The following is a 14,742-nucleotide window of genomic DNA, read 5'->3' on the forward strand; positions in this document are numbered from 1 at the left end:
TCTCTGCAATGCTGAGGGGCGACAAGTGGAACAGGTGTGTGTGTGTGTGTGTGTGTGTGTGTGTGTGTGTGTGTGTGTGTGTGTGTGTGGTTTTTACTGCACAGCTCACCGCACTACCCATTGTTGAGGTGCAGAGCACGGTGTTTCATGGGTGTGTGGAGAGGAAGGAAGGAGGGAGGAGGGGGTGGAGGTGGAGGTGGAGGGCTCTGCTCACTCCGCGCACTCGGCGCACTCTGCGCACTCTGCGCACACACCGGCGCCCCGGCGGCTGCAGATGGGGAGGTCTCTGTGAGACGCACCGTACCTGCGGACCTTCTGCGGATCGGCGGCGAGAGGCAACCATGTCCCCGGGGCTGCTGCTGGTCGCCCTGCTGGCGCTGCGGACCGGCGGCTTCAACGTCGACCACCGGTTCCCGGTCGTCAAAGTCGGGAGAACCGGCGGGAGCCTTTTCGGACTCTCCGTAGCCATGCACCGGCAGACCAAGGGCGCCAAGAGATACCTGTAAGTTTCCAGCCGTGCACGGACGAACACCAACTGCTTCCTTTTTTTCCGCGTTCACACACACACACACACACACACACACACACACACACACACCTGCTCGAGTCCAAAGTGTGAACCCACGACGGTGTTTGCGCAAAGTCTTCGCGGTCTGCGAGCAAACACCTGCCGTCCCGTTGAGGCGTGCAGCACACACACATACACACACACACACACACACACACACACACACACATACTGCAGCCTTGCTTTAAATCATTTCTTATGATTTTCAATGCCTATCTACGACCGTGAAATCTAAAATAGTGAGTTTTGAAACATTTTTTTTGGTTTCCATTGTTTTGCTTTTGAACTTTTTGCACCCCTCCCTCCAGGATGTGGAGTACCAGGGGTAACTTATCTCCCCCCCCCCCCCCCCCCCCCCCCCCCTATTTGTGGGTCTCAGAAATACAGAAGCAAATGCCAATTGTTTTTTTGGCATTTAAATTTGCAATGATACTCAAAATAGATGATATAATCCAGTAGACTTCTGTAGGCAATGGTGGAGCTGAGACCTGCTGTTTTTCGACACTCCCAGAAATGCATGTGTGGGAGTGTTTGCTTTATTTTAGGAATCATTAGTGTTTGAACACATCATTGTGTTTGACGCCCCCCCCCCCCCCCCCCATAAGTTAATGAAAGAGCAGCAAAGCCTTATTATTGTTTAGTGTAGGATTTCCCTCCCAATTACAGAGCCCCCCCCATCCTTCCGCATCCATGATCACACGCCATGTTTGTAACTTGCTATCTTTGAAGAGCACGGGACGTTCACTTCTGAAGAGAGGCAGCATTATCAGTCCCATCTCTGGGACGGCGGTCCGTCACAGAGACGCCCCTGTTTAACAGGAAGCAGAGTGACTGATGACATGACAGCGGGTCAGTGTGGCGTCCCGGGGGGAGGGGGGTCCTCGGTACGAGCGTCAAGAAACCGGATTAGAATAGAAAGCTTTTCCATCGCGTGGAGGTTTGGGGCTTATCTCCATGTTTATTATTGGGGTTTTAGCCCTGACTGCAGTGTGTGGTGTTTACACTCTCGAACACTTTTGCCACCTCGTATGGAAACAGAGCCTAGAACGCAGTGACGTGCAGCCGGGGGAGGCGGGAGAGGCCGTGCCTCACCTGCCAATCTCGGAGAGAAAAAAATGCCAAATGAAAAAAGAATTAAATGGTTATGGTTATGAGTGATTTGCGCTATAAAGGTATTTTTCATTTAACTTCACCAGTTTTAGATTGTTTTGGATTTGAAATCACTGGATTTACCGTTCAAATACTGAGAAGAGACGTGCGGTGAGGCTGAGGACTGTTGAGCCTCAAAGTAGATTATGCAATGACTGTTTGCATGCTCTGCCCTAAGACCGTATTTCGATCTTTGTATGTCACTATTAACACTTGTGCTTTTTGAACTACATTTCCACCTTGTCAACAGCTGTTTGTGTGTTACTAATCTCTTGTGCTGAGCGTTCATAAAACGGTTACAAAGAGCCACTAAGTGAGGCACGCAGTTCTTCTGCCTCATGGTTGGGGGCGCTCGTGATTCCAGCTATCGTTCTTGCGACTCCTCGGCTTATTTGGTGAATAAGCTACTCTGTAGGGTTCATATGGGAAACTCTCCCCAAATTGGACAGAAGCCTTAGTATGGATGGATGCATGAGTGGATAGATAGATATTCATTGATATCAGTGTGTTCCACCCAAAACAACTGGTTTTGGAGACCCTAAGCATCCCAGATGTGTGAACGACAGAGCTGTGGATAAAGTCCCACCCAGTGGCGGCCGGACGGCCCCGCGTTTAGGAATGAATGAATTAGCATGATTTCCACGGACAAGGTATCTCGTGATGTCAGATTCAGATGTCTTATTTAAGCTATTTGACAAAAGGTGTTGTTGTTGTCCTCCAGATGTTGATTGCAGGTCTGCAGGCGTCCAGGAGAGTGCAGGTTAACCCCAGATGTTTGCAGTTGTAGTTTTTGCAGTCGATGTGGTCTCCGAATGAACCCCAAGTGATTTCTTACCAGCGTCTACCCAAATGAGACCATCGCACTTAAACGTGGCGTTCCATGATTCAGCGGAGACGAACGAGATTGTGCCGATTGCGTCTCTCCCCCTGTTTGGCTTGCACCGATTTTATACTCCCGTCTGTGTCTTCTGAAGAGACACCAGATCTCCGGCAGACAGCGGGAGGTTACACATCTCTTCATCACCGGAGACGGCCCCGAGTTCATAAACGAAAAACAACGCAAGCGCAGTCAACCAGTTGCGACACGCCGTAACATTCAGAGTGGGCTTCCTTTTGAAAAAAAAAAAAAAGGCGAAACCAGACAGGGAGCGGGCTAAAAGTGAAGACGTCGGGTTTCCACTCCCAGGCCTGCCATCAACTGAATGCAATGAAGTCTTTTCATTAACCCCTTAATACGCGGCTCTTTATCTAATTAGTCTGAACCCGGTGGATCTGGAACAAAATGGTGAAATGAGGGACGGGGGATTTGTGCTTCCCGGATTGGCCGGAGCTACCTGAGGCCGGTTTGCGCTGGTCGTCCCCCTCGCCTCTTTGAGCCACCTTTTTTAAGGGTCTCGGGAGATTTTTTTGTGAGGGCTTTTTTTGTGTTCTGTGCTGCAGCGGGAGGAGGGACCGCGCAGTCAGCTGGCCGTCCATTGGCTCTTCCAGTCCCCTGACCCCGCGGTATGCCTGGAATGTATTGCCCTTCTGTGCACAGTCACAACCTGCCAGGTTTCAGGTTGAGACAAGACACGAGGAAGACTGATGATCTTGGGAGTGTTTGAGAACACACACACACACATTTCTAAGGATGTACAACGACGCCGTCCCCTCTTGAGCCGAAACTAAAAGTTCATGCGATGGCCCCGCGTGACCCGAGAAGAGGACTCCGATTCTTCCGAATGATGAATATTTAATCGGAGCAGGAAAGCTTCTGCTTCTCCAGCTCGTCCCTGTCTGTCTGCCGCGGCCCGAGGCCATTAAAAGTCAGCCGTTTAATTTGACGGGACCTTCCCCTTTCTGCCCTGAGTTGCAGATTACATGGACGCTGCTGTGAGGTTTTAAAAGCTCCCCGCGTCCAGTTTGCACGCACGGGAAAACACTCCTTTTTTCTTTCCGAATCCCGACGAATGAAACCTTTAATTCATAAGTTCTTCTTCCAGCATTGGTGAACGCTGGGTGCAAGGGTGAGTTAGTGCTGTCCCAGATAGCCCGACCAACCCAAACTGTGAAGACACAGCCTGGAAACTGGTTAGCATTACTTTCAACATAATGTTACTCATTTTAAAAAGTGAGTGGAAACCCCTGGAGTGACTGCGCCGCCTCTATCATCATTGCATCACCTTTTCCGTGGTCATCATTTGTATCGTAATTTCCTTTTTTCACACGCTTTGAGAACTAACAACAATGTGGCTAATTTATGGATTTTTATAGGGTAATTATTGTATCTTAATGAAACCGTTTATGATGATTCTTCAAATCGGCCATTTTGTGCTTTTTGCACACACCCCCGTAGTGAAAAAGACGCACAGCAATGCATTTTGATGCGGCTTTCAAAATCAGCCATCAGTCCGACTGTCGAGGAAGGAAATAGAGCCGCTGCACGGAAGTTCGTTGTCTGTTCTAAAATCAGAATATCTTTTGCGTACCGGTAGTTGTGAGTGGAAATAACTGCAACGTTTTCACCTACCCTCGTGTCCAGCCAGGCACTTACGCGTGATCGGTGACAAACCCAGATAACAGCTTTTGCCGTTTGAAAAACTAGCTCGTAAAACAGATAACGAGAGTCTTCAAGGTAACGCGGCGCATTAGTCCACCGCAACAAAAGAGGTAATCTGAGAACCGTCACACGTTTCTTTGAAATGCACGACCCCACTGTTTCTAAATCGCCTGTAATACGCGGCTGGCAGCCGAACAGAATAGCGTCAGTGATGCGGACGCGTAACTGGGCTGAGCTCCAACATTCCTCATGGTGCCGTGTGTGAAGGAGCATCACTGTCGTGCCAGGGTGACACACTTCCAGATAAGATTCCCGCATCGTCCTCCACGCCCTCATATGTGCACGGCGGCCTTGAGTTGTAACTGTCGAGTGTATTTGCAGACGGGGATAATGCCTTTTTCATCTAGGGCTTTGTCCGTGTCGTATGCGTACCGCTAAGAGGCGGCCGGCAGAGTTTTACATTTAGATAACCACATTTTTGGCCTTTCAATTAGAGCCGAGCACCAGTTTGCCGAGAGAAAATATGTTTCTGCACAAAGCTGGCGGGAGATGAACACAACGCATTTATTATTGTACTTATTGTTGCAATTTATTCTGTTTAATCCAGCGTTAATGGTGGTGGGACGCTAAATTTTGCCAAATATACAAGAAAACACTTCTTGCGCTGGATCAAGACAGAAAACAATGACAGATACTCAACCTGTCGTCTAATACCTGCATTGGAAAATGGAATTCATCAAGTATTTTTCAGCGTTTTTGTTAAATCGTCGTCCGGTTGCCACGACGAGGACGTTTCGTCAAGAATTCATCGCGACCCAGATGCGTTTTTGTTGGTTCTACTTGTAGCCATCGCTGAGAATACATCGTAGGAAAATGGTGATAATAACATTAAGCGACAAATGCAAAGTTGAGAGCTGCGTTTAGTTGTAGTAGTTTAGCAACTTGTTGAATCAAAAAAGCACACGGGTAAACGACAGTATTTACAATTGGGAGCAAACATAAATTCATATAAAAGTCCGCAAACAAGTGAACCTTGACCAAAAAAGGCAAAGGGTAATGTTTTAAAAAGGCCCATCCCCGTGTGTCCTAACAGTTGGCACGAGTGCGAGCGTGTCCATGGTGATCGGGTCTAATCTTCACGGCGCAGAGTATTTATTGCCTGTGTCCAATCTGCCGGTAAATGGCATGAGTCGCTTGTTTTGTGCGACGGCCGAATGAATGACAGCATCCAATAACACGTTGAAATGGATCCCGGCGGGACGGCGGGCCTCCCGCTAATCTCCACAGTGGAGATTCTCTCCTCGCTGGAAATCCCTGCGGAGAGGACGGTTTCAGCCCTGACAAAAATTGTAAGAGGCCCCCCCATCACCCCCCCCCACCTCCACCTCCACCCTTTTCTCCTCTGCTTGTACAGATGCAGTGAAACAGCATGGGTAGGGAGGCCGGCGCTGCCCGCCTCCGGGCTAATGGGAGTTACCTGTCGCTAGAAAAACGATAGGTTTCAAAACCTTTCGGGCCGCGTTTCATCCTTGAAGGGGCTCCTCTGGTATTGGTTTTCACTCGGTATGCGTCTGTGGACGTCACAACACGGCAAGGCTGCTTCAGATGGAGGGGAAATCTGCTGTAAAATCACAGATACATGGAAATGTTATCAGTGTTAGCATTCAGCTTCAATCCTCTCTGTTAGAATGTGACGCTGACCAGCACGCTGACACGGTCTGCCTCATTTCAACCGTGAGACCGTCCACCTGTGACCTCCACACACACACACACACACGCTAACTGACACAAACACCCCCCCCCTTCTCCGCATGACCTGCAGCAGGGTCAAATGTCAATGGGAACGAAGTCTCGAGGTCTGTTGTGATTTCTGCCGAGGCTCCGGCGCTGAGCTGTGGGGTCGCGGTATCTCTCCAGCCCTGTGAAAGGTTATGTTCACCCTTTAGCGTGTGTGTGTGTGTGTGTGTCAGTTTCATGGCATGTTTGGATCTGTGTGTCCGGACCATGCGTGCATCATTCATTCTGTCACAGCCGACACTGGGTGGCCAAACAGAGCGATCCCCGGACCTCATCCAGCCGTAGTCAGAGGAGGTTTGACTGGCTGCTAATGAAAAGTGAGTTTTGTTTCTTATCAGGGGTGGTGTGTGTGTGTGTGTGTGTGTGTGCGTTGTGTAATTTGTCACACAGGGTGTAAAATGGCTTCGCGCTCTTGTTACAGTTTCACCAAAAGCAGATGGTCGTCTGCAGACCGGATGTTTGTCCAGCTGAGATACCTCGCTTGGCAGGTGTTTACACAAGTGTGTGTCTGTTTGGACGGGGTGTATTTTTCGTCAACGTTCCATATTCTCGTGGCTCGGTTCCATTCGCCAAATGGAGAGCGGTCACGTGGGCGGGGCTGGGAGTTGAACCGACAAACGGCGACGCTCTGCAAACATCGGGGTCGTGCAGACAGAACAATACGTCTGTGCATGAATCAAAGATTTCCTGTGACGTTGACCTTTTATAGCATTATTAATAACAACGCCTGTCTGCAAGCCTGTGTGTACAGTATGTGTGTGTGTGTTACGTTCTTTGTCCCCCATGATATCAGATGTCCAATGTGTGTGTTTTTTGTGGCTGAAATCCTTTGTTGCTGTTAACCGAATCAAATCCAAATGAAGATCTTATCGTGTAATAACTTTGATTACCCGGCTTTTCTTTTCTGGAGGGAAAGCAGAGGAGGGGCGCTCGTGAAATGGCTCGCGCACGCTGTCGCGGCCCGACATTGTAATACGTCCATAATGATTCTCGGGATTTACGGACGGCAAAATTGGGAAATGCAAGGATCGCTGTGTGAATGGCCATTGTACGTCTTATATGACGTATGAATGAGAGCGAAATGTTGTTCGTCTCCGTGTCACTTCTGAATGAGAAAATGGATGTTTTTATCTTTTCCTGACATATGAATGAGAGTGTGAATGGTTGCATGTCGCAAAATGTTGCCCTGTGACCAGCCGGTTCTCCAGCTCCCCGGCAACCCTGCATGGTTGCATCATCATCATCATCATTTAAAACCATAATTTTACATATGCATTCCCATCTTTCTTGAAACAGCCTTCCATCTGCATCAACTTTCTCTTCTTGGACATTTAGGGATCATTTATATTTCTCAATTCCACTTGTTGGAAATGGCGTTGATGTGGATCCACTGCGGGATCTAATGGCTGGACGCTGTCACTTTGCGGATAACATGGTCAGCATGAATTATGGGAAATGTAGTTTCTGGTTAACGCCTTCATCCGAGAGGCTTCTTCAGTTCTAATGACCTATGGGGAGTTTCCAACCCCCCCCCCCCCCCCCACACACACACACACACACACACTCCCCACAGGTCATTAGAACTGAAGTAGCCTCTCGGATGAATGGTGAAACGTCTTCAAGCAAAGAAATTCAAGTCCAGTTGCCAAGACAAGAAGGTTTGGACAAGAATCCACCATGACCTGGAGGACTGAGAACCTCCACAGAGATGATAGGCTAACAGCTATTTTTAATGATGTGGGATGTGAAATCTCGTATTGTAGTGTATTCTGTGGCTTCAGGTTAAGTTTTTTTTTTTTTTTTTTTTTTTGCATTGTGCAGTGGACTTAATGTTGACTTGCTGGGCAATGCTATCAACCAGTAGATCGGGATCTACGTGCTGGGCGCCCCCGAGCTACAGAGATGCTTTAAGTGTTTTTAACATGTTATTTTCCTGTAAGTAATACATCGGAGCCTCCCTGCCCAAGTTGGAAGCATTGAGCAACATTTAGCTCGGTGCTGCAGGTTGATCCACCTCTGTTTGCCCAGAGATGACTCCTGCGTTCGCCGCGCTGACACACACGGTGAGTGTGTCGGCTGGAAGGCGTGCTAGGAGCGGCGCTCCGCTAACAATGTGTGCTGACCACCCCCCCCCCGCCTTCTGCTCGGCGGGTGTTTCCTGAAAATTCAAGCTTCATCGATTTACTGTACCATTGTACCACATCAAGTGTGGGCAGGATGTAGACACACTCACTCACACACACACACACACACACACACACACAATGGGACCTCACCACAGTCATACCAATTTCCTCTAGACTTGCAGCAAAAATCTTTGACGCTCACAACCCCCACTCCAGTTTTATTTTATTTTCCTCACCCTTATTTCAATCCACCAATAGCATTGCTCCGTGAAGAATGATTCTGATTGGCTGGCTAGATGTGAGGGTCACCTCTCCCCTTCAATCACGTCTCACCCGATAACAGCAGATTTATCAATTATTCAGGTAGAATACCGCTAAAGCTATCTTTAATTTATGTGCGGGTTTGTTTTCTGTTAGCGTGCGCTACACTCATTGTAGCTGACGATCAGATTAATAGCACGTCATTGTTTGCACTTCATGTTTGCGCATGTTTGTTAATCAACGGGCGTGCCGGCAAGAAGTGCACGCCATAGGGGAGTGTCCGGCGGGCCTCGTGACCAGCGAGCGGGTGTCCCTCTGGGGTCACCAACTTGGTTAGCGCCTTGCATGGTAGCTCTTGCCGCCGTTGACAAGTGAATGGGTGAATGGAATCCGAGGTGACGAAAGCAGGCGTTATACAAGTGTGCCTAAGAGGCCTAAGCTGAAAAACAATTTATTCATTTCCATTCTATTCAAACTCTTCGTCTTTGCTAACATTCTGTAACCCAATCCAGACACAGCCTGTTTCTCGGGGCAGCCGCTACCTGTGCGTGCGCGTACTTGTTTCCACTGGTTCTGCGAAAAAAAAAAAATTGACGAGGCGTCATAGTTAGTCATTGAAAATACGGCATATCTGATGGAGCAGGACTGACGGATGGGAAGGCTTTTCATTGTATAAATCATGGTGGCTAGAAATGATGTTTGTGTAAGCGGCACATTCAGTTACAAGTTTATTTTAAAAAACAAGTTGCATATCTTGTGGTTCAAGCAGCCCTCAGGTTTCTTATTTTTTCCCAGCCCTACAGCTCCTTATTCAGGTCACCTTATCTGGACGGCTGATCAACAATTATTGCTGCGTTAACGCCACGTCCGCTGTTGCACAATGTGAGCGTGGGCTCTAAAATACAGTGATGTGCGCAGCACCTAATAAGTCTGGTGAATTCTTGCTTCACTTTCAGCCGCCGTCAGCAACTTTCCCCCTCAGCTACACGTTGGTAACTGTTTACCCCTCCTTTCGTGATGGATGAGAGGCGGCAGGGTGGCGAACGGCGCGGCAGTCATACGCATGTATCAGGAGCCTCACCGGTCGTGTCGAGACAAGGCTCGTATCGAGATAGGTGCACTTCATTGGAACTGACTCATCTTTCGCATAATTTCTTATTATCTCCTTCCCTGAAGGCTGTGAGGTGGAGAGAAAAGTTTCTAGCAGGGTTAGGAATCCTGGTTTCAGGCAAGTGGGCGCTGATGAACTAGCGTGTTATTTTTTAGGGTTTTTTTTTGCAGAAAGACGTCTGTTTATCCAATGTTTAAGAGTTCTCACTTTCTCTCGACACTCTCAGATGAGTGAGTCACCATCCAGATAGCTTGACCTTTGCACGTTCAACCCGACAAGCGTCAGCGGTGGTGTGTCTGACACCGTTCCTCCGCCAGATTGCGAAGAATGCAGCGTACTCACCTGGGTGTGTTTCACCTCGGTAAATACTGGGTTGAGCCAGCACTTCACAATGCGGCGGGGGGCAAATTCCAACATGTCCTCAAAGCGGGAATGCAGCTGCGAGATGCCCCTTCCAATCCCTCCGCCTCGGCCCCGGAGCTGCTATGAGGAGGTGATGAGCAGGAAAGGGGATTTGATGGAGAACGCGCCCCGTTGCCATGGCGCAGGACAGGATATGAGAAGCGTTGTCATGGCTGAGTCAAACCTCTGCAGCAACCCGTTTTAATATCGATGAGGCTTCTGGTGGTGGTGGAGGAGGGGGGTCTTGAAAAACTGCCAACCTGAGAGCTAGCTAGCTAGCTTGCTCGCTCGTTCCTCCATACGGCAATTGGAAATTTCCTTCTGGCTTACGGCTAATGATCGCCTGCCGGAGGATTTGTCTCAACAAAGCAGAAACCTTTGATTTCCCCCTCAAGACCGGCTGTCAGGTGGTGCTCAAAACCATAATGGGATTAATGTTGAATTCCGGCGCTGGCAATACACGTGAAAGAGAATTCACGAGTCAGGTCGTATCAGGCAGCGAGCGATGTTTACGGTCGAAGTGTCTCCAGGTGTTTTGTAGCCGTGTTATTCCGAAGCCGTGTTATTCCCAGAAACCAAGAAAAGACACCTCGTAAGACGCCTGCGTTTCACAAACCCACCGGGGTTTGTCGGTCAAACACACCCTGATGTCAGAAGGAGGTGTCTCGGCTCCCGTGCATTGTAGTTACACATGCAGCCTGAATCCTCATACCGTATTTTGCGGACCATAAGGCGCACCGCATTATAAGGCGCATGAGAAAACAGACGATATATAAGGCGAAACAAAACAGCCAGCTTAGTCAAACTTTATTTATCTTGTTTCATTCCCTCAGAAACTCAGTTGAAGAGTTACAACTTGAAGTAAGTATAATGTTGTATTCCAGCGCTACATAATTAGTTATTTAGAATTATCTGATGTTGCAACCCTTATACAACCAAGGCTCGACTTTAACGCAACATCAGGTGGGAACGATCCGACAATCGATCGAACGGAGCGGCTTCATGGCTTACCAAAGTCGTATAAAACATTTTAACAGATGTTTGAATAAAATTGGTTGGAGGTCAGTAAGCACGACTAGAATTCATACATAAGACGCAGGGATGATTTTTTGAGAAAATGTAAGGATTTTAAGTGCGCCTTATAGTGCGAAAAATACGCCTGATGCGGCATCAGATCGGCTCAGCAGAACCGCAGGGGCCGTATTTATTCCTGGATTATCATGAATCCCAAGTCTCATTTTTTGCAACGTATTTTGAGAAGTTTTCATGGCTTCTGTTGTCCTCCTGAGCTCGCTGTGCTGCATCAGTGAAAAAATTGTTTTGTCTGGCTCCATAACGTGTTCTCCTGATTAGATGGCAAGTGTGTATGGGGGTGTTCTGTCCGTGCTGTGTGTTTAAACACCTCCCCCATGTAGTTTGGAGGCAGGTTCTCGCCATGAAAAAATGGCTGTAACGCCAAGGTGAGATTTCTCAACCGCTGATTAAGGTCAGCGGGCAGACGGAAAGATCCGGTCCGCGTGGAGCCGGGGGGAGGCCGTCATCGCCGTGGGTTTCAACCGAGTTCCTCCCGTCGTCCAAAGACGTGCAGGAGGTTCATTTCCCAGACACGTCTTGATCTCCGTATGACGTGTGAATGAGCAAAAAAGGTTTTATGCCTGGATGTGGATGCCTGACGTGATGGACTCCAGGTCAGGGGTCTCAAACTCAATTTAAATCTTCTCAAATTTCTTTATCTTTATTTTTTTAAAACAAATAAACTAATTAAGAGTTAATAGGAAAATAAATAGATAAGTCAGTAAATAATAATAATAATTTGATTTCTCAAATTTTGATCTGAGGACGTCGGAACGCATGGAGAACATCTTTTCCGCTTCTTTTTCTTGTAACCGCAGCACGGTAGTCGGTGGATAAAAGCCCGGTAGCAGCCTCCTTTTTATTCCTCCTTTTGTTGATGTAATTTGTTTTGACTACTTTTACATCATATGCTTTTACATCATATGTGAGGCAATGCAAGTACAATGCAAATAGCGCGATACAAATAAAAAAACAATGAGCACAAATAACGGTGCAACCCAATAATTGCTCCGGGTTACAGGTGATTGTTATGGCCGACGGACGGGTGTCGCTATGTGACCGCAGACTACATTAGGCTGCATTGAATTCCTTACTTTTCCTCCCTGCTGCGAACGCATCACTTTGATTTATTTTGTCAGAGACAGAGAGAAACCTCATATTAAGTCTCTAAGTTCTATTGAAGCGAATGTCCGCATTCGCCCAATAGAATGAATGCAGCGAATTAATGGTACGATATAGTGACCTTTGACCTCTTTGTGTCTTTCTGTTGCCGATGTGTTTCCAGGCTGCTCGCAGGAGCACCCAAAGACAAACCCGTGTCTCCAAATCTTCTGAACGTCAATGAAACCGGCGCCGTTTACGCCTGTCCCATCAACATGAACACGGATGACTGCTCCAGAATGGACCTGGTCAACACGGGTGAGCGAACAGACATTTTGGAAACACTGACGAAAACATACCGGTGACTCATGTTGTATGCTCTGCCCCTTCCTGTAAAATGGGTTTGGCAATAGAAACAGTAATGATGTGGAAATGTCATTTAACAGTTTTGTCGTCACTGCCGGTGAAAACACGACAACAATGTCTAAATCAAATCACGAAAATTAGTGATACCCGTTAATATCAATCGAATAGAGGGAGAGTCTGAGCTGCAGGACACAGGCTTTTGTCCTTTAGTTGTTTTTGTAGCGGTATTCACACAAAAGTGTTAAATTATTACCGAATGTCGTTCACTCTTGGGGGTGTTTTGCAGTTTCCGTTTGGAAAAAGTCAGTGTAGCAAAACCACTTCCCGCAGGCTATCTTCAGTCTTCAGTGCTTGGGGCCCCCTAGGGTTTTTCCCCTTTAACTAGTTTGCATCAGAAGAGATTGGATTCCCCTGGAGTTTTATTAAAACCTAGATTGAAAGTGAGCAATAATTTGAAACTGAGGGCGAAGGAGGGGAGTTCCAACAAGGGCTGTCGTACCACCCAAACCTCATTTACCGTATTTTCAGGACCATAAGGCGCAACGTACTAAGAGGCGCAGTCTCAGTTATGTGTGCCATTACTGTATTTAACACACACATAAGGCGCACCTGATTATAGGGCGCGGGTTTTATATTCAATCCACGCCCACACTTTCCCTTTTAACATGGTGTCCTCTACTACATCCGCCTTACAACAACAACACACACACACAAGCATTCAAGAGTGCGTATTTAAAAATAGTGCGGGAGCAAAACTGAGTTTGGTATTCACATTTTTTACCAGGAATCGTCATCAATCAAACCCATGGAAGTCCTCATCCTCGGTTTCTGATTTGAACGCTAAATCTCCATCAAACATGCCTGGTTCATTTTCTTTGCTGTCAGAGTCACTTTCCGTGCCGGGCGGTTCCTCAGAAATGATGCCGACGTTTGTGAAAGCTCGAACAACAGTGCCGGCAGACATGTTAGCCCGAGCATCTAAAATCCATTTGCAAATTGTGGCTTAACTCGCCCGGCGCTGCCTTCCACTCTTAGTGAAACCGTGGTCTCCAAGAAGACTTTTCGTACCCTGTTGTGCTACCGTGCTGGTGCCCCCTTCTTCTCCACAGTGTGTGGTGATCTCTGTTTGTGACGTGGATGTGTTTGTCAGCCATGTTTTCAGGGTTGTCAAAACAACATGTTCTGCATAACCCACATACCCGCTCTTATATGTACAATCAGCGCCCACACTTCCCCCTATAACGTTCTCATGGTGTTCTCTGCCACGTCCACCTTACAACAACAACACACACTACACTGTAGGGCGCGCCGCACATTTTGAAGAAAATCTAAGACTTTTATGTGCGCCTTTTGGTTGTGAAAATACGGTACTAATCTTCATCAGAGCTATGATATCACTGATTTTGTCATTTAACTTGTGTTTAAAGACATTGTCAATGACTATGCTCATCAAGCTCTATTAGTTTAGTAAAGTCAGACTTTATTGGCGCCAAATCGCAACGCTGTTGTCTGATGATTCCTTTTCCATGTAGAGTCGGTCTGGACCGCCACTCCTTAAGACAATTCTTCTCAATTATTTTCTGTCACGCCCCCCCTTGGAAGAAGAAAACATTTCACCCCGAACTCTCTGCCGCAACTATAAATAGTATCATTTGTATAAAGTTGTTATATGTGCACCTCTACATAACATAGTATCCTTATTAACAGTAATGCAAAAATATAGATCAACATGCAACAAAGAATAACTTTACTAACATTGTTTTTAGTCTGTAAAGTGCATCAATTTGCCTAAAAAAAAAAATTTTTTTTAAACTATCAGTTTTTGTATGTGCACCTCTGCATAACATTGTATCTGCAAAGTGCATTAATTTGCCTAAAATTAAAACAAAAAATTAATTCTTAGATGAACTATCAACATATTTTGATCAACTGAACCATTTGATACAAAAAAAATAAAGTCAAATATATCAATAAATAATACATTAAAATTGATCAGCAACATTAAGTCAGGATTTTTTAAAAAAATTTTTTTAGACACAGTAGGAACACCAGTCTTTCCTCGCCTCCCGCCAAATTCATTGTGAAGCCAAGCGCTACATACGCTTCATCTTAGCTTTCGTGGGACTTTCGTCTGCCTCGTTATCTCCGTCTCTCACCACCTTTTCTTATCATCCCTTTTAAGTATTTTTCCATGCTGTCTCTTGAGGGCACTTCAAATCTCCCGCTGTGTGTGTGTGCATACTCGGTG

General features: G+C 47.0%; 1 protein-coding gene across 1 annotated transcript in view; it reads left to right on the top strand.

Moving 5' to 3' along the window:
- The first annotated feature begins 230 nt into the window (after nucleotides 1-230).
- Nucleotides 231-14,742, top strand: part of itga3b (integrin, alpha 3b) — a 32,305-nt gene continuing 17,793 nt past the window's right edge. The window contains exons 1-2 of the mRNA XM_086141082.1: nucleotides 231-502; nucleotides 12,313-12,446. Coding sequence (XP_085997208.1) covers nucleotides 342-502; nucleotides 12,313-12,446 — 295 coding nt within the window. The 5' untranslated portion in view covers nucleotides 231-341. The remainder of the gene's footprint in view (nucleotides 503-12,312; nucleotides 12,447-14,742) is intronic.

Source organism: Fistularia commersonii, chromosome 33, assembly GCF_037954325.1.
Source record: "Fistularia commersonii isolate RoL2024-O1a breed Wild chromosome 33, RoL_Fcom_v1.0, whole genome shotgun sequence".
NCBI classification, from domain to species: Eukaryota; Metazoa; Chordata; class Actinopteri; order Syngnathiformes; family Fistulariidae; genus Fistularia; species Fistularia commersonii.